The sequence below is a fragment of the Nansenia antarctica genome, assembly GCF_963989245.1.
Source record: "Nansenia antarctica genome assembly, chromosome: 11".
Lineage (NCBI taxonomy): Eukaryota > Metazoa > Chordata > Actinopteri > Argentiniformes > Microstomatidae > Nansenia > Nansenia antarctica.
Window position 1 is genome coordinate 18,094,764 of NC_137681.1, and position 24,927 is coordinate 18,119,690.

The 24,927-nt window shown below is 42.2% G+C and overlaps 4 protein-coding genes across 4 annotated transcripts; 2 read left to right on the plus strand and 2 right to left on the minus strand.

Annotated features, from left to right (window-relative positions):
- Window positions 1-2,756: 2,756 nt before the first annotated feature.
- glp2r (glucagon-like peptide 2 receptor) lies at window positions 2,757-10,277 on the plus strand (the record flags this gene model as incomplete). The annotated part of the gene is made up of 13 exons (XM_080542418.1): window positions 2,757-2,780; window positions 4,831-4,927; window positions 5,125-5,229; window positions 5,770-5,888; window positions 6,254-6,360; window positions 6,865-7,021; window positions 7,344-7,503; window positions 8,067-8,127; window positions 8,443-8,509; window positions 8,955-9,043; window positions 9,407-9,545; window positions 9,774-9,815; window positions 9,918-10,277. 13 exons carry the CDS (start codon window positions 2,757-2,759, stop codon window positions 10,275-10,277), a joined length of 1,527 nt encoding a protein of 508 aa, XP_080398544.1.
- A 1,234-nt stretch (window positions 10,278-11,511) lies between these two features.
- rcvrnb (recoverin b) lies at window positions 11,512-13,077 on the minus strand (the record flags this gene model as incomplete). The annotated part of the gene is made up of 5 exons (XM_080542595.1): window positions 11,512-11,630; window positions 12,015-12,126; window positions 12,373-12,523; window positions 12,723-12,860; window positions 12,986-13,077. The coding sequence occupies 5 exons, from the start codon at window positions 13,075-13,077 to the stop codon at window positions 11,512-11,514; spliced, it is 612 nt and encodes a 203-aa protein (XP_080398721.1).
- Window positions 13,078-14,583: 1,506 nt separating this feature from the next.
- On the plus strand, window positions 14,584-17,382 carry pts (6-pyruvoyltetrahydropterin synthase). The gene is made up of 6 exons (XM_080541604.1): window positions 14,584-14,759; window positions 15,436-15,515; window positions 16,041-16,063; window positions 16,327-16,383; window positions 16,647-16,717; window positions 16,948-17,382. The coding sequence occupies exons 1-6, from the start codon at window positions 14,668-14,670 to the stop codon at window positions 17,069-17,071; spliced, it is 447 nt and encodes a 148-aa protein (XP_080397730.1). The 5' UTR covers window positions 14,584-14,667; the 3' UTR covers window positions 17,072-17,382.
- A 3,765-nt stretch (window positions 17,383-21,147) lies between these two features.
- On the minus strand, window positions 21,148-23,501 carry LOC308167367 (tubulin beta-4B chain-like; the record flags this gene model as incomplete). Its single annotated transcript, XM_080541783.1, has 4 exons — window positions 21,148-22,205; window positions 22,433-22,543; window positions 22,973-23,081; window positions 23,445-23,501. 4 exons carry the CDS (start codon window positions 23,499-23,501, stop codon window positions 21,148-21,150), a joined length of 1,335 nt encoding a protein of 444 aa, XP_080397909.1.
- Window positions 23,502-24,927: the final 1,426 nt, after the last annotated feature.

Below are 24,927 nucleotides of genomic sequence, written 5' to 3' on the forward strand. Positions count from 1 at the left end.
CATTGAAATTCGACTTCAGTGTGAATGAAACACACCACAAAGACAATGTTGACAGGCAGTTCTCTCAGAACTCTGGGTGAGAGGAGTCTGTCAGCCCTTGAGAAAGGCAGAGTCTCGCCATAATCTCTGTTCCAAATGGACACACTTGAAGCATCACATTAGTTCCTCGACAGCCACTTCACTCTTACCTCGGACACAGTCCAGCTCAGAGCAGGGAAGACTTGGCACGGGATCGCAATACCAGGACTACCTGCTGGCCATGTCTCCATGAAATTGTCTTCACCCCACTGAAATTCAGAGATATATTCTCATCGTCTTTGTAAACCTCTTTATATGGTTTATTAGTTTGGAATGTAATAGAGACATATGGCTATTGTCACAGCGGTGTAGTCATACTGATGGAGCCTAATGTAGAATAAACTAATTTTGGTTTGATGTTGCCATATTTCACAGTCACAAATTATAGTATGTCTGAGTCACGACGGCGCCTTAATGCTCATAGGGTTATATTCCCTACATATACAGTATCGTATACAGTCCCTGGAATGGATTCACTGTCACATATGCCCCAGGTGCATCCGTGTGCACTGAATCATCTTGTAAATGAAAACACAATTACTCCAGTTGATGCATTGCAAAGGCTAGCTCGCCTCTACGTCTAAACCAATCGACTACTGGACCTGCTACTTTCAACAAGGGACAGTATTTTCAGGGACAGGTGTGTTGATTGGTCAATTGATCAGCATGGGATCTACAGAATGGTCTCACGCTGCGGTTCATCAGAGGAGCAGCATGTCATTATATTTCTTCTGTATTCTTCCACTGTTAATCTTTAATTCTATTTTATTCAAGCTTTATTTAACCTATCATTTTACAATGATAAAAAAAAAGCATGCAATGAACTTACTCTGCATTTTATTGCTTGTTGAGTTATTTGCACACAATTTGATGCATGCTTTGAACTTTAGTACACCCCGAACATAGACTCGTGGAGGTAGAAATCATTATTCATTCCATTCCAAGCATTACAATGAGCCCCTCCTCCAATGTCTACCTCCGCCTCCCCTGCCTGACCTTGCGAGGGCCAATAAAGACTCCATTAGCGTAATGTGATGAACATTATACTGTATACTGTACATTTCCTCATACTCTACACATACAGAGAGAGTGCTATAAAACTCATCAGCAAATGATCTCACAATGGGGATATGACCTGTTTTACAGCCCAGAGCTCCGTTATGTTTGTTCTGTTTTGATTCAGAAGCGTTACAACACTTTACAAGTCTCCTGCTGTAAATTGTACACCTCAGTGAGGTAAGATAAACAATTCTGGGTTGCCATGTAGACGGCAGAAATACAGAATTCTCTCCTTTTTGTCTCAAATGGGAACTAGACGAAACTCTCAAAATCAAATCTTACTTTTATGCTTTAGTGTCTGATGAGAGTATTATTCATATTGACATGAGTCATCGGGGCAGCCTATAATACTAAAAGGCCCTTTTGTATGAATCCTTTGTTTTCCCCGTCCATCCCCTGTGTTTAGTCATGGAGCAGGCAGTGGGTTTGTGGATCCATTAGCCCACAGAGAATCCCCATTAGTGTCAAAAACACTTGATGAGACCCTCTTACAGTCAGAGGGTACCACCCACGTAAAACTGCCACTGAACCTCTCTCCCGAGTCAGGGGTCAACAACACACTCTTTACATTACAGGTTTGTGTGTGTGTGTGTGTGTGTGTGTGTGTCCATGTACTGTATAGGTGCATGCTTACTGCTCATGTTTTCCCCTCCTGGACTACAAAGTTACTCCAGTAATGAAGCTAGCTCTCCCAGGTCTTATCTTGATTGGTTAGGCTAGGGGATGGTCAGTGGGAGAGGAGGAGAGCTGCTACTGAGGAGGATCCACAGACACTCGCCGTCAGCCATCAGGGAGGACAGACGTCAGCCATCAGGGAGGACAGACAACAGGAGCCCCCCCCCCCTGCAGGAGCCCCCCCTCCAGACAACATCTGAGCCGAGGACACCATGACCAAACACACCATGACCATGAGAGAGGGCGAAGACAACTCTACCAAACAGAACAGCTGAGGACAACTAAAACAAATAGACTGGATATCAGGAGATCAGCCTTAGATCATTTTGCCCAACTCAACGCAACCACGGAAGAAAAGGCGGAGGACCACTTAAACATTGCAAATCTCAAACGGGAGAGGAGGCTGGAGAACTGATACCAAAACAAAACAAAACAAAAAAACCTAGCCTGATAAAGGTCAAGATTATTACAACCAGATAAATCACAACGCCAGCGTTCTGGTTAATTTAAACCAACTAATCCAACAGTCAAGAGAGGAACGAAGAGAGCGACTCCTCTTTCCAAAAACACTGGAGCAAACTGGAGCAAAAGGAGGGATTCAACTCTACCCAATAAACCACCATCTAGAAACCACCATCTAGAAAAAGTGGAAATCCCAAGTCATATTTACCTGAGAAAGTGACCAGCAGACCTTACAGTACGTTGGGGAGGAGGCCTGAGTCCGTGTGTTGGTTCTGTATGTGGTGTGGAAGAGGAGAGAAGAGCCAAGGATGAGTATGAGGGCAACAGGGGCAGGCGGGTTCATGGAGGTGGCATGAGGTGGTAATCCCCACCCTCCCAGGGAACATCTTGTGTGGGATCACTGTAGCATCATGCCAATACTGCTGGCAACTTGGCACAGAGAGAGGGGGGCAATAGAGAGAACCACACTCTCTCTCCTACTCATGGTGCACCTCTTCAAAATGCAGGTAAGATGGGAAGCACATGCATACGCAGACACACTCACACACACACACACGTGCACACACAGACTCACACACATGCACATGTTTTTAACAATATGAGTTAGAACAAAAAAGTCATCTTCTTATCAACACACATCTGACTCTTTTTAATACTCGTCTAAATCCATCTTCAGTGTTGATTAATAATATAATAATAACTATCATGTTTTGGAGCCATTTCCCTTGTGTGAAATAATACTATCATATCAAGTTGCTAAAATTATCTTACTACATTTTTCCTACTTGTTTCCTTGGGCAGATCTAAAAAGAAAGGGAGAAATGTTTAGTTGTGGTATTAGTTTTGTGATCCTTTGATTCTATATTTAGTATTTTAAAATCCATGTGGTACTGTATAATATCACATAAATTCAAGAAGTACATTCATGCATTTCAGAAATCTTTCAAAAGAGAAACAAAATAATTTGTTCCAGATTAGAATTCTCTCTCTCTCGCTCTGATTTATGTTTTAAGGGTCAAATGCTACTGTTGAGCGTTTGTAATAAAACATCTATCTGACACACTAAGACGTTAAGCCCCAAATGTTTGGTCTAAAACAGGAGAAAAAGTGATTTATGTCTGAAAGTTATTCCAGTAAATATACAGCAGTGTTGAGCAGCTTAGCACACTTAATACATACAGAACTGTAGCATTTTGAAAGTGTATAACATTTAGCTATCAATTTGGGTAATTCCTAAAACTCACACACTAGGCACTTATATATACGTATATGTCCAATTACGTATAATTTGTTTTAATTAGTCTTATTTACCATCTATAATAAACCAGCTAGACTTCAAGACACAATAAAACAAATACATAAAAAAAACGGATTGAATAAAAACTACAGGTCACAATCAAATGAAAACATCCATCAATTACTTTTTCCATCAATGAAAATGTAAAACATAATTACAGGAACCACTCTGGCAACACATCCAGCAGAGGAGAGAATCCCCTGAGCACTACGGATTAGAAACTCTTTTTCCCCCCCTGTGATAAGAAGAGTGAAGCGCCTGTTTCCCCTCTGTGATACCTGTCTGCCGGACAGCCAGGTGATAAGAGAGAGAGACGTGGATTAAATTGAAACGTCTGACTGTCAGCGAGCTCAGACATCACAGGGGAGGCTGGTGGTGGTGGTGATGGTGATGGTGGCAGTGGAGGGACAGACAGGCCCAGGGGGGGTTACACAGTTCAGCTCTAGTCTTGTCTCTGGGGCGTGAAGGCTGGGAGATAGGGAACCAAAACCGCACCTCGGCCGTGGAATAACACGCCTGAGAGATGGAACCTTGATTCTCTTTTTTCCCTTTAAACAGCAGAGACCGTTTTGTTGTTACTGTAGGAGTAGAGAGAGGATGACTGCCTTTTTACTAACATTCACGTAATGTTCACACATACAACACTCACTGTCCAATGGAAAGAGATCTGGATTTAGCTTACCATGTAAAATATACCTATTGTGAAGCATTGCTAGTAAATTATTCCAATTTAATTTATCTCAGAGGTGTAAATAGGAAAAAGAAAGCAATATTAATCTATTAGTGTTGGGTATTGGTATGAAAAAGCCAGGCAGTCCCACAACGTCTTTAAGGATCAGCATACTTGAATAAACAAAAGACACGGTTTGCACTGCTGTATTGGCCAACAGAACGTTTCTTTATGTGCATTGCACATAGCAAATAAAAACGTGTTTTGATCGCAGTAAAGGTGTTTCCCTTTCTTTTGTTAATTCCTGTGATATCAAATAAACCACACAGCGCTGTTAGTTGATTATGTTGAAGGGAGTACTCAGTCAGGACAGAATCCTGCTGGAATACTGCCTTCATGTGGACAATTACAATCACTACAACAACATCTCTCCGCTTGTCTTTCTGCCTCATTGTGAGGAGTATTCCTATTGTTGAAAGACATGATAATGATTCTGACCTTAGTTTCAGTTATACAACTAATAATCGTGTCATGACTGTCTTAACAAGTTTTCTCTCTGTTTGTCTGTGTGCTATCTTCCATGTGAAAGGTGACGGGCTCTGTGCTAGAAGAGGTGATCTCTAAACGGACTGAGTATTGGGATAACTGTACCAGGACATTAGCAACAAGCGTCTTCTCAAGAACTGGTAAACCACAGAGGACTGGAATATGTGTGGCTATAAGGATGTATCTGTGGCTTTTCATGTATGTGTAATGTTTTTTTAAAAGATGAAATAATCTAGTTCCTCATCTAATATCAAACCAGATTGAGAGCTACTCTATGATGCTGTTCAGTGGGTCACACATTTTCGACCCCGACATAAATGTATCTTGTCCTCTCAAGGATCCTATTGCAACGGGACGTTCGACATGTTTGCTTGTTGGCCCGACTCACCCCCTGGGAACGTGTCCGTCCCCTGTCCCTCCTACCTACTCTGGATCACTGATGGTAAACTCATGACTCATTCTGTTCCATGCATACAATGAAACTGTCCTCTGAATTGCTACCTCCACCAGCCTCCCCTGACGCTGATGTAGGATCAGGTCCCCTATCTGTCCATATGATCTTATTCATTATGAACCAAAAGGCTAAGCTGATCCTAGATCAGCACTCCTACCCTGAGACGCTTTGTGAAAGCGGGCCCTGATCTTATCAAACGCATTCTGTGTCAATACGTCAATAATGGCTGGCTCCTCTGGGTCCTTACTATGGTCTAAAATTAACACCAGTCACATTGTTTACCTTCTCCTGGAGAGGTGAATCATGGGGCTGCTAGGACATGCTAGTTCAAAGTCAGTCATGTAACCAAGTGTTGGGTTCAAATATCGGTCATGATGACATGATCATGCTTTGAGTGTGGCGGCAGCATCAGCCAAGCAGATCTAATGAATATGTCATCTGTCGATCCTGTCAGTCAGCTTGTGATTTCCTTGAGCTGTGTGTGCATAACCGAAGCGAATCCAATGGTTCCTTTTCATCATACATCAGACTCCAGGAGTGTGTACCGGGAGTGTCTGCCCAACGGGACCTGGCGACTGAGGGAGAATTCTACGGAGGCCTGGAGGGATCAGTGGGAATGCGAGGAGCCGCACTACTTTAAAGCCGAGGTGAGGAGAAGGTGACGAGATGAGGGACTGCGTCTACAGCAGCACGACCAGTGGGGGAGGCACATACCGGAGGACAGGGTCATTTTAATGCATGGCAATGAATGAGGAATGGTATCAAACATGCGTCTTTTCTACCTCCCCAAGGTCACCATTGTAAATAAGAATGTCTTTTTCAGTGACATAACTGTATGAATACAGGTTCAGAATAGATACAAATAAATGTCTAGACTGTTGCTTATATTTAATAACATCTGCTTGTCCTTCTCTCTTTGTTTCATGAGAAGTGATGAATCAGTAAATTGTGACATACGATACAATAACTGCACGGTGTGTGTATGTATGTGTGTGTGTCTGTTTGTGGACAGGAAGATGAGGTGTTTCGCCAGACAGCCCTCAGGGTCATCTCCATCGTGGGCTACTCCCTCTCCCTCACTTCTCTCTCATTGGCTACGTTCCTCATGGGCATGTTCAGGTCAGTCACCAAGGGTCAAGGGTCAAGGGTCAAGGGTCAAGGGTCAAGGGTCAGGAGGTTAGGCACATGATGATAATAATGGTAGATGATGATGATGATGAGGAGGAGGAGGAGGAGGAGGATGATGATGATGATGATGATGATGATAAATTCTACATTTGTCTAGTTAGCCATTTGTCTATCTTCAACACAGTATTGTAATAAAATGGTAATGATAGAATTACAATGCAATGATGCAATTACAATGCAGTTGATTCCAACTCCCCGCTGCACATTGACCATGTATCAATCTCTGTCTTCCACAGGAAACTTAAACAAAGTTATTTTCAGAGTTATTGATTATGATCCATTAAATACGACTCCAGATCATTAAAGATAAAGTTGGTCATTATAAATGTTATGATTTATGTTCCTGAACATTTTTAAAATCCATTTTCAAGCCATGTTGTCAGCAGTGGGTTTGAGATCAATATGACATCACGCCGCCCTCTGTCTGTTTTCCAGGAAGTTCCACTGTACCAGGAACTACATCCACATGAATCTGTTCGTGTCGTTCATGTTGAGAGCCCTAGCAGTCATTCTGAAGGAGATTGTGTTGCACGTCATGTACACGCAGCTCCCCAACGACGACCCCGGGTGGAACGCCTACTCCAACTCTGCGGTAGTCATGCCGATACATGATCATGTCATGATTATGAGGGACCATCCAAAACATAAGCATGGTTTATTATTTGTCCAGCACTTTTCCCCCTGCCTCAAAACACTGTGTACGGCCGTAATTCAACACCATCTACCGACATGTGTAGCACCTGACTGGCACCTTCAGTACTGTAACACACCTTGATGAAAATAAGAGATCTCACCTACATGTTTTTCACTTTCACTAGCCTGTAAAACACCTTGATAATGTGCACGTATTTGTTATGCTGCAACACAATATTCAACAACAAACTAACCATTTCTAATTATGTCTCCCCAAATAGATAGCGGTGGTGTGTAAGGCGTCCAAGGTGTCCATGGAGTACTTTGTGGCCTGTAACTACTTCTGGCTCCTCGTGGAGGCCATCTTCCTCCATACCCTGCTCTTCACTGCCGTGCTCACCAAGAGATACCTGCTGAAGAGATACATGTTCATTGGCTGGGGTAAGGATGGCTAAAGAGATACATGTTCATTGGCTGGGGTAAGGATAGCTAAAGAGATACATGTTCATTGGCTGGGGTAAGGATAGCTAAAGAGATACATGTTCATTGGCTGGGGTAAGGATGGCTAAAGAGATACATGTCCATTGGCTAGGGTAAGGATAGCTAAAGAGATGCATGCTAAAGTGATACATGTTCATTGGCTGGTGTAAGGGTAGATCAAGAGATTCATGCTGAAGAGATACATGTTTATTGGCTGGCTGCTAGGCTGAGTTAAGATGATGTACTACAGTTTGGAGATACAGTATATTATGATATTAGTCATATTACACACAGTAGATCATTGTGGGTAACATGTACATGGTAAATGTAAAGCGTGTACTCAGTTGAGGTAGAAATCGGAGGATGGGCTCATTGTATTGCATAGAATAGTATCAAACACATTATTCGTTCCATTACATTGATTACAATGAGCCCGTCCTGCGATTTCCACCTCCACCAGGACAGTAGAGGAGTGACCCTGTTGGAAATGTAGACCCACCATGTTAGCTTTTCTACTTCTTCAGGCAGTCCGTTCTTGTTTGTGGTGCCATGGGCAGTAATGAAAGTTCTGTATGAAAATGAAGGGTGAGCATTGGCATTTGTGTACTTTCATGCTTTGGTTTCAACACGAGTATTACTCAATTACATACAGTATCAGACTCTTCTGGACACAGCTGAGTGTCCTAGTTTCAACTAGTTTCACAATAGTGTGGACCAGGGGAGGAGGCTGGTGGAGATAGAAATGGAATGGAATGCATTACAATGAGCTCATACTCTGGATGTTTGCATCCACCAGCCTCCCCTGCTGCAGACAAGACCGTGTTTGAATGATGACTGTACATGCTGTAAATGATGACTGTAGATGCTGTAAATCACACTCAATATCTCTCGTGTCTTCAGCTGCTGGGCCAATAACGACAGGGCGATCTGGTGGATAATAAGAGGACCAATCACTTTATCAGTCTTGGTGAGTACTGAATAATGTTTTGGAAAACCACTGAATACATTTTGTTTTACCCCCATTGACATCATAGGGGGTAATTCCCTGAAGACCTTTTCTGTCATTTGTTTGACTACAGAACATAGAACATGCTCTCCGGGGGCATTCCAGTGATTTATCAGTGATGTCGTAGTGATTTCACACTGATTTGGATGGTTGCCGTCTCGTGAGGCCATGTGACTCAGCGATGGCTAGAGCAGTGCTGGTCATAAGCAGTCACACGCGTAACCTGTAACAATACTAAATCTAAACGCAAGAAAGTTGAGGTTTCTTAATGTTAATTGTACATTTTTACAATCCACACACCAGTCTGAGTACAATATCGTTTTTTCTTCCAAGCAAATGGCGTCTGTATTCATCATGTGTAGGTTAGTGAGCTCACGCATTTCTGCCACTGGGGTGTCTGTTGCAGGTGATCTTCTACATATTCATCAAGATCTTGATGCTGCTGCTCTCAAAGTTAAAAGCTGATCGGACCACCTGCACTGACTATAGGTACAGGTAGGTACCCGCAGATGCATGACAATGAGCTAATCCTCCAATTTCTATCTCCAACTGCCTCCCCTGGTGCCCATATCTGTGTTGCCTACATGAGTATTAAAATGTTGATTATAATGTAAATCACTAGGTTCATATTACTTATACTCTTGAAGGTGCCAAAACAACAGTGACCATTATCCATTCTAGCATCAACATTTACAAATCTTAATGAAGGGTGTTCACGGTAATGATATTTGAAGTCTTCAACCTGGACGTGTTCACTACCCTCATCCGAACTCATGACATTATTATTCATGAAAGTTCTCCTTGTCCTTCAGGCTGGCCTAGATGTTACACTCACATTGTCTTTGTTTGTCCTGCTAGCTTGGCCAGAGCTACACTGATCCTGATCCCTCTGTTGGGGATCCACGAGGTGGTGTTCACCATCCTCATCGATGAGTGTGTGGAGGGCAGCGGCCGCTACGCCAGGAACTTTGTCAACCTCACCCTCAGCTCCTTCCAAGTAAGAGGGCAGACGTCACATCAACACAACATGTCCCAATAGCTTGTCTCTACTGGTTGAAAAACGTTGTGTCCTTCATAAGAACGCACATCTACCGAAAATGGAAAATCTTTTGGAGATCTGTGGAGACTTTCCAGTTAATTCTGGTGATCAAAGGCATAACATGTAACTGTAATGTTTTGATTTATTCTAACCTGCATGCAATTATGTGTAATATTCCTATTTCAGGGACTTCTGGTTTCTGTGCTGTACTGCTTCGCTAATGGAGAGGTAGGGCTCACTGCTTTTTTCATTTCACATGTGTCAGGTGCCACCAAATTACCACAAAAAAGATTACAGATAGATGCACAATTTTAATTGGTTTCACTTCAGGTCCAGGCGGAGCTTAAGAAGCGCTGGCAGCTCTTCCTGTTCACAAACCACTTCGAGGCCAGGAGCTGCTTCCACGGCGCGCCCCTAAAGCACCTGTGGAAGTGCTCCAGAGCTCGCCGCCCACATGGCTCGCAACAAAGCGAATCATACGAGGAGAGTGGAGCTCCCACACACTCACACCTGCTTCAGGTGGCCGTGCCGGCGGGAGGAGAGGTCGGGGGACAGCGGGGGAGGGGAAGAGGGAGGGACATGGGACGGAGACTGGAGTTCCACACCAGGAAAAGCCTCTCGAGCAGCGATGGAGAGGAGATGACTCTGGGAGATACCATGGAGGAGATACTGGAGGAGAGCGAGTTTTGACTTCTTCTAACTCCCTCAAAGTACTACAACTAGCATGGGTTGGTGGACGGATGGAGTGGTGGATGGATGGGTGGATGGAGGGATGGATTGGATGGATGGATGGATGGATGGATTAATGGATGGATGGATAGAGGGATGGATGGATGGATGGATGGATGGATGGATGGATGGATTGGTGGATAGATGGATGGATAGATGGATGGATGGATAGATGGATGGATGGTTGGATGGATGGATGGATGGATAGATAGATGGATGGATGGATTGACCTCCCGACCTTTGGTGTCTATGTGGTGCTACAGTTCTTCTGGTGCAAGAAGATTGTAATTGTCTCATGTACAGTATGGCTTTTAAATGAATCATCGTAAAGTTGTATATCTTTGTGTATCAGTGTATTCCAGTAATGCTCACTTTGTGCAACCAACAGTTAACTACACATTAGCAGGATGTGTAACTGAGATAGGAAAGACACCAACACTGGTCAGGTGGTATTTATCATTCTCTATTATGTACTTTCTCCTACTTGCAAAATACGATTATGTCATTGATAGTAAAATGACTGAAATAGACAAATGAATGAAGAAATTACCGGTACACAAAGGCTATATTAACATAGATGGACTATGTTCTGAAAGCGTTTATAACGTTAACAGGTAAGTGTAAATATCTATTGTCTAAAAATGTAAATAATTAACATAATAGTACTACTAAGGATAATTAATGCAGCAACAATATTGTGTGTGCTTTGTAAAGTCTTTGATATACAGTATCTAAAACATATGATTATGCATTAAAGGCATTTTGTATTACAGATTGTGTCAAATAAAAATCTGTACCTGAACGCATTACACTTATTATACAAAACATCTATGCTTAAATATTACATTTGCCTATTAGTCAATGAAACAGTTGTACAGTAATAACACACTGGTTATACATAAAGAATCAATGCAATCAACCAAAACAAAATAAACACATTACTGACATACAGTACCACATTACCACACAACACTACTCACATGATACACTTGAACTTGAAGTATCAACAGTCAAAACATCAACTTGAAAAACAAAAACAACAAAAAATAGCAAACACAAAAAGAGTATCACATATCCCTGGAAAAGGGGATTTGATCTCAGAGAGAAAACCTTGGATGAACAAAGGCTGAACTAGAAATATACTGCAAAAAAAGAAAAAGCTAATACGCTACATAACATGACATAGTGTAAAAAGCTACTGCTTTTTTTCCTTTAGTCTCTTCTGGACTTTCTGTGGCTCGTCAAACTGGATGAGTCTGAGAATATTCTTGTTGTCCATCACTCCCTGGATAAACTCTCCCTCCGTTATCTTGTCTGAGAGGATAGAAGCAACAGATGACAAGAATACAGGATTTACATACATTATGCATTTCACATTTTAGTCATTTAACACACGCTCTTATCCGGAACAACATAAGTATATTCAACAATAAGTACATTCACCTATAATGTAGTACAGTAAGTGAAACAACTATACATCACAATCATCTCAAGAACAACACTCGAAAAGAAAAAAAAAAGAAGAAAAAAAAAGAATAAGTGCTATATGTCACAGTGCTCGAGGAAGCCAATACTGACTGTTAGTTACATGATTTCAGGGGAGGGTGGTAGAGATAGAAATCGGAAGACAGGCTCATTGTAACCAACCATACACATGCTGTATTGCAAAGCACTGTACAGTAGGAACAAGCACCTTACCGTTCTCCTTCTTGCCGAAGAAGTCCCAGATTTTTTCTGTTCTCTTCTCCGGGGTGTTCTCGTCATCTGGGAGGTTCTTCTGGTCCTCTTTAGAGATCATATAGAATATCGACTGAGAGAAGGGGACAGAGATTAGTGTTGATTATCAGATACAGTACATGATCACTGTTGAAATTGGGATGAAAATGAAAGACTTAGTAATGCACAGTAGCACAGTACCTGCCTATTAAACTTATTTTATCCAACTGCTTGGTTATCATTCATAACAGTGATGAAGGAGTTAATACTGACTAAAACAGACTAAAACCCAGGTTACACTACACCACCTGACCCATAAAGCCGAAAACAACCTCTTCACCTTAACAATTTCCTGGATCTCATTCTTAGTGATGCTACCGTTGCGGTCCACATCGTAGAGGTTGAAGGCCCACTCCAGTTTCTCCTTGGTCTTTCCTGACGAGGTCAAGTGCAGCGCCACAATATACTCCTTAAAGTCCAATGTGCCGTCGCTGTTTTAAACAAAGTTGCATTTTAAAATAATTTAATACAACTCAATTCAACGAGGATGTATCTCAGAAATGTACATGAAACAAACACACACGTGAAATGTACATGAAACAAATCAATTACGTAAATACATCAATTAATGCAATCAACCAATCAATCACTCAAACAATAAGAAATGTGATTGGGCCTAAATCTAAGTACCTGTCTGAGTCGAAGCTCCTGAAGACATGGCGTGCGTAGTCCTTGGGGTCTGCATCAGGGAAGAAGCTGGCATAGATGGACTCAAACTGCTGCTTGCTAATCCGCCCACTGGGACACTCTCTCAGAAAGGTCTGGTACCTGGGTTAGATGAAGAAAAGTTAGACAGCAGCTGTTTCTCAAACGACAACCTACAGTACAGTAGGAGGCTGGTGGAAGTAGAAATCAGAGGGGTTTCTCCTTTATCTAATGCCACTGTTAGATACCAGGTACAGAGCTGCTCTTCGCTGTACTTAGTGTTCATTTTAAGGTCTTCCAACAGGTTCTTCGATAGCACTCCACTTCGGTTGTTGCCCATCTTTCCTCTGTCCCTCTCCCTTTCCCCCTTCTTTCTCTTTCTCTCCCTCTCTCTCTTTCGCTCCCTCTCTCAATCTCGTTCACTTTCTCCCTCCCTCTTACTCTTCTCTCTTTCTCCCTCCTTCTCGACCTTTCTGTCCCTCTCTCTCTCTTTAACTACTATGTCCTTTTTTCACAGCCTCTCTCTCTTTCTAAGGTCCTTAAGTTGAGAGAGTACCCACCCTGAACCTTAAATACACACGTCAGTGTAACGGGGGGTCTTGCACCTAAACCCAGATTGGATGGTCTTTCAACAGGCTATTCAGGATTACAAGGATGAATTAGTCACACAGGTATGTGGTAGAGATGATCAAACACAGGGTCGGCCATAGAAAACAATTCTAGAATGGGACCCTCACTTCACAGGTTTTCATAATAATAATAATATTATTATCAATAATAATAATAATAATAATATGTTGGATTTATATAGCGCCTTTCAAGGACCACAAGGACGCTTTACAAATGAACAGAAAAACAGTCAGACAAACAAAACAGAAAACACAGAGACAATGACAAAAAATATGGTGAACAGAGGGGTTTTGATGGCTGATTTGAAGGTGTCCAGGGTAGGGGCGTTGCGGATCACTGTGGGGAGAGAGTTCCGAAGGGTGGGTGCTGCCACACTGACGGCTCTGTCCCCAAAGGTTCGTAGGTTGGTGCGGGGGGTGGAGATAGATGCATGTATGCAGTTAGATGTTCATAGCAATGTTTCTTCTTAGCTGCTAGCTAGCTACCAAAGCAATGGAAATGCATCTGTTTTAGATAAGCATATCTTCTTCAACTATTTTCAGATTTCAGAGAAATGACTTTGCCCTACTTGGGGACTTTTTCACCAGACACTGTCACATTTAGTATGAATAGAATACTAATATACAGTATGTTATACGTAGCATCATATATGGCATACAGGCATGGACCAAATAGGAATGTCTGCTCTACTAATTCTCATTCTATGGGCTTGGCCATGCTCCTTTGACACCTCCATTAGAAAGGATTTGACTAACCAGAGATGGACTTTACAGGGCTTAACAGACAACAGCAGGGGATCTTGTGATCTTGTCTGATACGCTCTGATTAAATTGACCTCTAATCATACCTAATTGTTCAGTAACTCAGCATGAAGTGTAAGCCACAGCACAACATGAAGTGGAGCCAACAACAGCTGTTTTTTTATTTATTATTTTGTTATCAATAACAACATTGTGGGTTTTCAATTACTATAACAAAGCGTGCATTACTGTAACAACATTGTTAATACAGTATACCTATAGGCCTACTGCATTTTAAATCATCATTACACTGTTGATTGTGTGACATGAGATTGGAGAACCCAATTTGTGTAGGGTGGTATAATATAATGTGAGCGTTAGAATAAAGAATAACGCCCAGATGTGCACCAATGGTATCGCCGGTGAGTGTTGAGTGACTCGTGAAACTGAAAGTGGGGCGGGGACTAAACGGCAACTGAGAATCCGACTTGACAGCAATTGAGACGATTATCAACTACATTGCTGCCTGTCGATAATCTATAGGCTATTGGTTTATTGCGATGGCTGAAGCTTGCACTAGGACTGAAGTTGTCGAGCGCGTTGGATACATCACACGAGCTCAAAGCTTCAGCGCGTGCCACCGATTGCACAGGTAATGTGCAACTCGCCCTTTCATCTTCTCTGTGGCTGTAGCAATGAAGTAAACTGCAAAGTCAACCTGCAAAGACAACCTGCTCGATTAAAAACTGCAAAGACAACCTGCTCGATTAACAGTTAGGCCCACCGGTACATCGTGCGTTATTGATTCTGGCGAGCTTCGTATGAAATGAGCAAGAGTTGTGTTGTCACGAGACCACAGCGCAGCCATTATACGCTAGTGTACAAAGTCTGTCAATAGAATTCCAGCCTAGAGTCGCTCATGAAAAATAGTTAAATAGACGGGTTTTTTTGCTTAAGAATTTATACGAATGACAGTAAGGTTTATAAACATAATATGATATAATAACGGTACAGACACACATCACTAGACATCCATGTCCGCTTTTCAATAAACCTGTTGCGTCAATACCAGAGACTCATGGGATTTGTAGTCCTTTTTTGTAGTGACAGAAAAGCCTCACTGATCTATTTGCAATGTTCAATTGCCCACTAATGCTTAACATTGTTGTGGCATAGTAACTATAAGTATATAGTTACTTCATATTTCACCAATTGCTGAGGACAGATTCTGATATATTTACCTTGTAGCCTACCTTGTAGCCTAGTCAAAACGCCCCCACAAGAGCATGGTTATCAACTCAGTGATAATGTATCTCTTTCTTCCCCAGCAAGTCATTAAGTGATGAAGAGAACAAAAGAATATTCGGAAAATGCAACAATCCAAACGGCCATGGACACAACTACAAAGGTCAGTTCCAATACCATGTTTTAGGACACAATGGATAGAAGACACTGGTTGCCCTTCCTGCAACTTCAGATATAGCCCTTACACCACAAGGATGTTCCCTTGGTGCAGAATAAACATGTCTATGGTATCCATGCGAAAGGTCCCTGTTTCAAACCCCATCAGTCACAGGACATAGGCCCAGCTGTAGTAAGAGCTACCCTCCCCGAAGCCTAACCTTGACCATTAGTTTGAACAATGCAACAATTAGCCAACCATCGAGAGGAAGCTTTATCTCTCATTTGAAAAAGAGGCTACTGTCTCAATATGACTACCCTGGTTAGGGTTAGGGTTAATAAATAATAAATAAAGGATTACCGTAATAATGATCTCTCCATTGGGACCTACAGTATTTCAGCCCTTTCTGTTATCAGCCATTGTTAGATTCACTATGAAACATTGTTACGAAGTTAAATCAGGGTTTAAGGGTTAGGGCTAGGGTTAGAGTTATCTCTCACGTTAACCTAATGTTCTGGTTTGTTTTTACAGTGGAGGTGACAGTACGAGGGCCGGTAAGTACTCACTGACTCACACGCTCTATATATAATACGTATTATCACGGATGGAGGCCTCAGTTATTGATTGCACTGTATGTGTTGATATTTGCAATATGAAGTTAATGGCAATCGCAGTAGGATTGTTTGTTTAAACTCTGTGAACCTGACAACTCTCACATGATCGGAAGGCAATCTGCCTGAACTACCAAAGGGTGTTTGTCACACTATGTCACACACACACACACACAGTCACACAGGGTCTCTTTGTCCTTCTTCAGATCGACCGTCACACTGGCATGGTAATAAACCTCACAGACCTGAAGCAGCACATTGAGGTGAGTCTCTCTTAACTCCACTTGATTGAGACACTAGTCTGGAATTGTGAGGCTGTGTATCCGTCAAAACGAATATGTTAGACTTTGCAATAGTCTTCATTCATAATTCATTAATCCAGTTGTCGTTCATTCATCCAGAAATGTATTTGTTGGTTTGTCCATTGTCCATATCTTTCCGCTGCTCATCCATCAGGGAAAGCAAATGAGATAGACACTGCAAAACAATTAGTCCTTGTACCCTGAAACGCATCATTGTTATACAGGAGGTTGTTATGATTCCGTTGGACCACAAAAACCTGGATAAAGATGTCCCATACTTCGCAGATGTCGTCAGGTGTGTGATCACATCCCGGTAGAGGCTGGTAAAGGTAGAAATCGGAGGACGGCCTCATTGTAATCTATGGAGTGAAATGAGAACACGTGTTTTGATACCATTCCTCATTCCATTCCATACATTGCAGTGAGCCTGTCCTCCGATTTCTACCTCCACCAGCCAGCCAGCCTCCCCTGATCTAGACATACTGTATGGTTTTAACAATGTTAACTGGATATTCTACAATGCAGCACAACAGAAAATGTGGCCGTGTACATCTGGGACAACATGGTGAAGCTTCTCCAACCCAGTCAACTCTACGAAGTGAAGATTTATGAGACGGACAAGAACATTATTGTTTATCGGGGAGAATAGAGAGACACCTTCACTGCTTTGTCATTATTAAGGTTGTGAACAGACAGCGTGTGGGGTTGATGTTGGATCATAGATCTAGATACATTACAAATACACAGATAATCCATGCTTGAACAAGAAGATACAGTAAGCCCATTGCACCTTAAAGTGTTATGTTATGGTTGAATAACAATGTTCTGCAGTGAAGTCAATCCAATAGTAACTCAGTTAATGAAGGATGTAAATTGAAATGTAGGTCATGAAGTCGTTAGAATAATAGATATTGTTCAATCCATTTGTCCATCGTGTTTGTTGGTACATTCCACTTATGTGTCCATACAATGTTACAATAAAATAAAATAAAAAATATTTTAAAAAACACTCTAAACTTTCTGCTTTACTGTTTTTCTCTATCGCTTTAACACTAACATTGGAACCTCAAACACAATGACCAAAACCTGAAAGTGGTGTATTTTATCTCACCAATTCTTCACAATGACAAACACATTTCTTGCTTATCACTCATTTTGCAGCTCTAAACCACACAGTTAACAAAACACTAAATACAATTCTCTACATTTGGCACGCTCTTCTTTAATAAAATCTCTTGTGTTCACATGGAAAACACTACCATTCAGAATGCTAAACTCAAACCACCAATCACACAATCACACTCCTCATATGTGACGCGATCTGGTGGAATGATCAAGGAGGGGGCAAAGTCATTTTTCTGTTTTTTACATATGCTTAAACTACAGATTGTAAGCTTTCAAATGATGTGTCATACATAGACATCGGGAAAAAATGTAAGACGACATGAGTATTTGAAACGTGTTAACCCTGAAAACTAAATCCTGAGAAAACGGCTTTCAAAGATTCGGGACTTTTTCACACCTTCACACCGGCAGGTAATGGGCGGTAACAATAGCTGGTCAACCCCACCCCCAACCACTCCCCCTCTAGATTGACAGCTATCAGCTGTCAATACCTGTCAGTATTGGTCACTGGGCAGTGTTTCCTCCAGGAATTTTTACAATGGTGGCGGGTGGCCGTGACCGCGCGCGCAGCGCGTGCGATTTTTTTCGCGTGCACGCGCATGAAACGCGCACGCGCGCTCAAAACAACGGTTTTTTTTTCTGTTTTTTTTTCTAATCACAGCCAAAACTAGAGGATGGCCCAAAAAAATAAATAATGAATATACAGAATATAAACTTGTGACTGACAGTCACATACACACACAAAGATCATCAGCTATAATATAATACGAAGTAGGCCTACATGAGCACAAAAGCGGCTAACGTTACTGATTAACTGTTTACTGTAGTGCAGAGAGATGGTAGTCGTAGGCAGCGTATCAAATGACAAAGCTAAACGTTTAATGAAGGACATGAACGATTGTCAACAACACACTCAAGCAGTAAATAGAACAGTCTAAACAACTTGGGTACTACGGACGGAACAATAGTCTCAACCTATAGTTCCGTGCGTGAATTATGTCAACCCACCACATTACAGAAGTAAAATCACAGTCAGATGGAGCATTCGGTAAACAGCTGAGTATCAGCTGAGTTAAAGAAAACAAACTCTTACCTTTGATGAGACCCACATGAGCCCTGTTTTCCCGTACTTCTCCCGTGTGTCTCTTATTGTCCAAATGTTCCCTGAATTTTAGCTGCATGTTTTTCCAGCATGTAATTCCGTTGTCAATAAAAAAATTGTCTCCCCTTCTTTTCCCCTTGACAATACTGTGTCGTTGCTAAAGTGACGGCACATAATAATCGTTTTTTGACTTGCTAATGTCTGCTAACGTAGCACTTGAAACTGGCGCCGTTCTCTGGACTGCAGCTGCTCCCGCGTTAGCATTAGCATCCATCTTTTCTTCTCCCTTCTCACCGTCACGAGCTCAAATGACACTTGTCGGCCGATCTAACTCTTAACACTCACTTACAGGACTTCTGACACCATGTCGTGTTATTCTATTAAACATACACGTGAGTCCTTCTGTATTTCAATGTAAGTGTCTTTATTTTAACTCGCTCTGTAAGCTCTACAATACCGGTCTCTTGTTGTCTCGTCGTAACCTGCCCACCTGACCTGGGGGGTATTCCATCAACGTCGCTAAAGGAAAATCCTGGCTTATTTTTGATAACTCTCGCGAGACCTATCAGAATATGCCTGGATATTTGTAAGAACTCTCGCGAGATTTATCAGACTAAACCTGGATTTTCCCTTTAGCGATGTTGATGGAATACCCCCCGGATGTCACTACGGTGGCCTGTACACAATAACAATAATACCACAGTTCACATTTAGACCAATCAGGAGCCCTTGTGTCACGTCGTCAACTGAATGTCATTAATCTGATTTTGGATCAGCGGTTAGAGAGAGATGGGCGTGGATTTAGGTGCACTTTTAGTCAACATCCATTATAGCGCTGATCTAGGATCAGATATATTTTAATCAGCTAAAATGTTCTTTTTTTTTTAGAACTTTTTTTTTTTTTTTTGTGGACTGAATCAATTCGTGGCGGAGGAAATTCCATCGTGGCGGCCCGCCACCAATAAATGCATGTAGAGGAAACACTGCTGGGTCAGACAGCTATACAGCTATAACATTATTACCTAGCAAGGTATTACCTAAGCTAATTACCCAGCTTATTATTATTTATGGTTGTTGTAACTGTTATTGTTAGTCTTTTAATGATACAAAAAAGTCTTCGATCAGAATCAGAATTTATTTTACAGTACACAAGAATAGGTAGGATAAAGATATCACTGTACATATTGTGTCATACACAGAATATGGGCACACAGTGCCAAACACTTCACACCAATATTGCACGTCACGTCAGGTCGACCAAAGCACATCTAATAAAAATAAAAAAATATAAATAACCACGGCAAATGTAAAAGTGCACCAAATCACAGTACTGCAATCAGAATGAACCATGTAAAAAGAGTAAGAGTACTGGTTCCATGTGTTGGTCCACTCTTACTGACGACTGGGTCGCAGCCAACGCAGCAGCTCGACAGTGTTCGCGTAGTCCGTGCAGGTCCAGCTGAGACAAGTCTTTCTCTCATCCTCAGAAAGTTCTGGCCAGAATTGCAGAACGTGAGATTGCCCCGCAGTTTCTAAACTAGACCTCACTTCTTCGATTGAAAGCATTTTTAAAAACGGTTATGTTTCCTAGATAACTAAGATACGGAGGGTTAACAACAACGTAAGACGAGATAACGTGAGTAAATCCGTGTTGTATTTGTGATGTCACACCGCCTGATCCCTGATGTTGAACTCGTGACTTGATTGGAGCGAAGGTAGATCCGTGGTCGGTCCTTGTACCTTTAAATCAGCTGCTTGTTTATTCCATTTCTAAAGCTTCCAACTGGTAGTGGATACAGGTTTGTGAGCCATTGTTCATGTTGCTTTTTGTATACAAAAGTTTTTTTTTTTTTCCTTTCCTAACACCAGGGGAGCCACCCCTCCTAAATTTCGTTGTTTGGTACCTGTACTGTAGCAATGACAATAAAGTCCATTCATTCATTCATTCATTCATTCATTCATATGAAAAACTATATATATCATAATATAAAATGAAAAACTTTATGAATACTTTTTGTCCTTAAGTACCGCCTCCACCAGAGGTAATATCATAGGAAAAGAACAGTTAGATTGACACTGAGTTCACTACTTACTGTAAATAAGTACATAAAATCAATCAATAAATAAATAAATCTACAATATAAATTGGGATGTATTTAAAGACAAACATGGAGTAGACTTCATCACATGTAGTCAGAACTGAGTCATCATAAAGGCTGTCATCTCTCCTTTCATAACCACTGCATTCATCTAAACAAATTGTTATCAATAAACATCAGTGTGATTATTCAAAGAAGTATGTGTCATTTAAAAATGACACAAAACTATTTTATTGTTACTTCACATAAAAGTTACAGGGACTTAAAACAGGATGAACAGAGTGAATAAGAGAACAGAACAGAACACAGGACAGGACAGGAAACGGTGGCGTCAGGATGTTCTCAGCCCTCCACCTACCCCTCCTCCTCTCAGTGCTCCTCCTCAACCTCCCCCTCCTCTCAGCCCTCCGCTTCCTCCTCCACCTCAAACTCCCCCTCCTCCTCGGCCGTGGCGTCCTGGTACTGCTGGTACTCTGACACCAGGTCGTTCATGTTGCTCTCCGCCTCGGTGAACTCCATCTCGTCCATGCCCTCGCCCGTGTACCAGTGGAGGAAGGCCTTGCGGCGGAACATGGCGGTGAACTGCTCGGAGATGCGCTTGAACAGCTCCTGGATGGCCGTGCTGTTGCCGATGAAGGTGGCGGCCATCTTAAGGCCGCGGGGCGGGATGTCGCACACGGCCGTCTTGACGTTGTTGGGGATCCACTCCACGAAGTAGCTGCTGTTCTTGTTCTGCATGTTCAGCATCTGCTCATCCACCTCCTTCATGGACATGCGGCCGCGGAAGATGGCCGCCACCGTCAGGTAGCGCCCGTGCCGCGGGTCGCACGCCGCCATCATGTTCTTGGCGTCGAACATCTGCTGCGTGAGCTCGGGGACGGTGAGGGCGCGGTACTGCTGACTTCCCTTGCTGGTGAGAGGGGCGAAGCCCGGCATGAAGAAGTGCAGGCGGGGGAAGGGCACCATGTTGACGGCCAGCTTGCACAGGTCGGCGTTCAGCTGGACGGGGAAGCGCAGGCAGGTGGTGACGCCGCTCATGGTGGCCGAGACCAGGTGGTTCAGGTCTCCGTACGTGGGGGTCGTGAGCTTCAGCGTGTGGAAGCAGATGTCGTACAGGGCTTCGTTGTCGATGCAGTAGGTCTCGTCCGTGTTCTCTACGAGTTGGTGCACTGACAGGGTGGCGTTGTACGGCTCCACCACAGTGTCTGACACTTTAGGAGAGGGCACCACGCTGAAGGTGCACATGATCCTGTCTGGGTATTCTTCACGGATCTTACTGATCAGCAGAGTTCCCATGCCGGACCCCGTGCCCCCACCCAGGGAGTGAGTCAGCTGGAACCCCTGAAGACAGTCGCAGCTCTCCGCCTCCTTCCGCACCACGTCCAGGACCGAGTCCACCAGCCCTGCTCCCTCTGTGTAATGGCCTTTGGCCCAGTTGTTGCCAGCACCACTCTGTCCTGTGAACAGGAAGCACACAAGACATTTTAAGAAATTAGGTAGAAGACAGCATTATCTGTCATTATTATTATTAGTCCTACAGATGTTATTTTATATTATTATATTACATGTTAAAAACATTGAACAATTTCTCCAGCTCAGCCTTTGTTTTCAACACAAACACTTGAAATGTAATATTTGTTTAGCTACATCAAATGCAGATCGAAAACCTATGAAATCTTCTTACCGAATACAAAATTATCTGGTCTAAATATCTGTCCAAAGGGACCTGAGCGAACAGAGTCCATAGTGCCCGGTTCCAGATCCACCAAGATGGCTCTGGGGACATATTTTCCTCCTGTTGGAACACAAATGTAATAGAATGAATGTCATAACTTTACTTATGACTGTCACTAGTAGCAGCACATTACAGCTATATAATAATAACAACCTTTATTTGTATAGCACATTTCCTGCAAACGTTGCAGCTCAAAGTGCTTTAACATATCCACACAGCATAAAAATAACAATAGAACAATAGTCATCAATAAAACACACAAAAGCAATCATATAAACCATACAATCCAAGGGGCATATAACAAAGATAAACAAAATAATAAAAATAATTAGCCTACTATAAGATTCAAACAAGTCAATACAAATATATAGATTCATCTAACTAATATTAAAAGACGCATTTAGAAAATAATAGTCATTTAAAGGCAATAACATTCAAAAAAACTAGTTTTTAGTATTTTTTCCACAGATCCCTGTGTATGTCACCCACCTGTCGCCTCATTGTAATAGACGTTGATCCTCTCCAGCTGCAGGTCGCTGTCCCCGCGGTAGGTCCCTGTGGGGTCGATGCCGTGCTCATCACTGATCACCTCCCAGAACTGCAGCAGGTGAAGGAAGGGTTCATGTTGTTTACATTATTATTATTACTGAACCCCAAATTGCTCCCAGTGAGCGGGCCGGCGCCTTGCATGGTAGCTTGCCGCCAATATAAAAACATTTTTTTTTCCATTTAATTAGGCGGGATATGACTTGCAAATGAACTAACAAATAATGCGCAACCTGATGTTGCTCTTTAGTAAACACATAGGTGTATATTGGCTAGCAACCCAGCTAATGTTTCCTGTCCGCAGTTAGTGGTTGAAGAAGCTTCAGACAGCGAGACGGTTAGACAGACAGACAGACAGACAGCTAGCTAGCTAGCATTATTCAACTAGCTGATTATGGCCTCTAACAAAACCCACATTTGCGCCGATCTGATTTCCACATTGACCCGCTTGTAAATGAACCAATTCCCTCATTTTACGATAAACAGTATGGTATTATTTTTAAAAGAATATACAACTCTTGATGTAAGCTCTGTCGAGGCTTGCTGTAGCTATTCTGAACGATGCTGTCCCGGTGTAGCGGTGGACGTTTCTGACACTAACGGTTGTTCAGCCCGCTGCTCAGTCTGAACACATTTCTAGCGATTCTATTGGTTACACGAACAGTGTGATTCTATTGGTTACACGAACAGTGCGATTCTATTGGTTACACGAACAGCGCGTCATGGTGAATTAGATTGTACGATTGGTTGTTTCAAGAGATGCACTTGATTCTGATCTGGTGCTTATGGTTTGATATTCAAATAAAGCTCGTGTTCGTGATCAGCCGCGTCCGTGTGCTGTCAATCAATCACTGAATCACGTGTATTTGTAGAGCACATTTTACATTTTTAAATAATAATAGCCTTCATTTGCAGAGCACATTTTACATAATAATAATAATAATCTTTATTTGTATAGCACATTTTACACAGACAAATGTCACACACAGTTCTTCACAAACAATCTTCACAAAACAATAAATACATAGCTATTCACCAGACAAATGTAGCTTTTCTCGAGACAAACCTGGTTATAGCTAGCTCGCCAAAGGCGACATTATAAAGTAATAAGAAGTTAGACGCAGACAAAAAATAAGCTATATTGAAGCTAAGAATGAGCTATTGTTGCTAGGTAGCTGGTGTAACGATGGTCAAACAGCCAAACTTCTTTCATTTAATTCGTTTATTTGACCTGCAGAGAAGACATATAGAACACAATTCTTCTCTGGTCTGCTTGTGAATCCATTAAGCTGGCGGCCATTTTCCTCGGTCCACCGTCTATGTACATTTCACATCAGGACAGTTTGTTCACAGAAAGAACACAAACTTCCCTCAAACATTACAAATAACAATTACAAACAACATGTGGAGCGACATACCTGCAGAGAAGACATATAGAACACAATTCTTCTCTGGTCTGCTTGTGAATCTGCACGTTCAAAACAACATACAATAAATGTTCTGTTTCACATCATCACAATACATCACAATACATGTAAAAACAAACAGCACAGTACTACACCAACATTTTCACCCTACATTACAAGATTCTCCATACAAACAACAAAACACGAGGAGCGTTTTACACGCGCACATACCCATTAAGCTGGCGGCCATTTTCTGACGCACCACCGCAAGTACGGCAACAAGAGAAGGACAAACGAACGTGCAGACCTGCAGTACACCCAAACTCCAAAGGGGGGCTCCAACAACAACCAGGGCTGCTCAAAGCACGGCGAAACTCATCTACATTCATCACAACTAAACATACATTCCCAACTCTGTTACACCCACCTCCCCTGAATTTCGCCAACCTTGAGCAGCAACTATACATTTAAATACTACTTTTTACTTTTTAC

Excerpts from the sequence above, each read along its gene's own strand:
- pts (XM_080541604.1), top strand. The coding sequence starts at position 14,668 with ATGGCTGAAGCTTGCACTAGGACTGAAGTTGTCGAGCGCGTTGGATAC. Across the intron at positions 14,760-15,435 it reads GCGTGCCACCGATTGCACAG|CAAGTCATTAAGTGATGAAG; the intron begins GTAATGTGCAAC and ends TTTCTTCCCCAG. Across the intron at positions 16,384-16,646 it reads ACCTGAAGCAGCACATTGAG|GAGGTTGTTATGATTCCGTT; the intron begins GTGAGTCTCTCT and ends ATTGTTATACAG.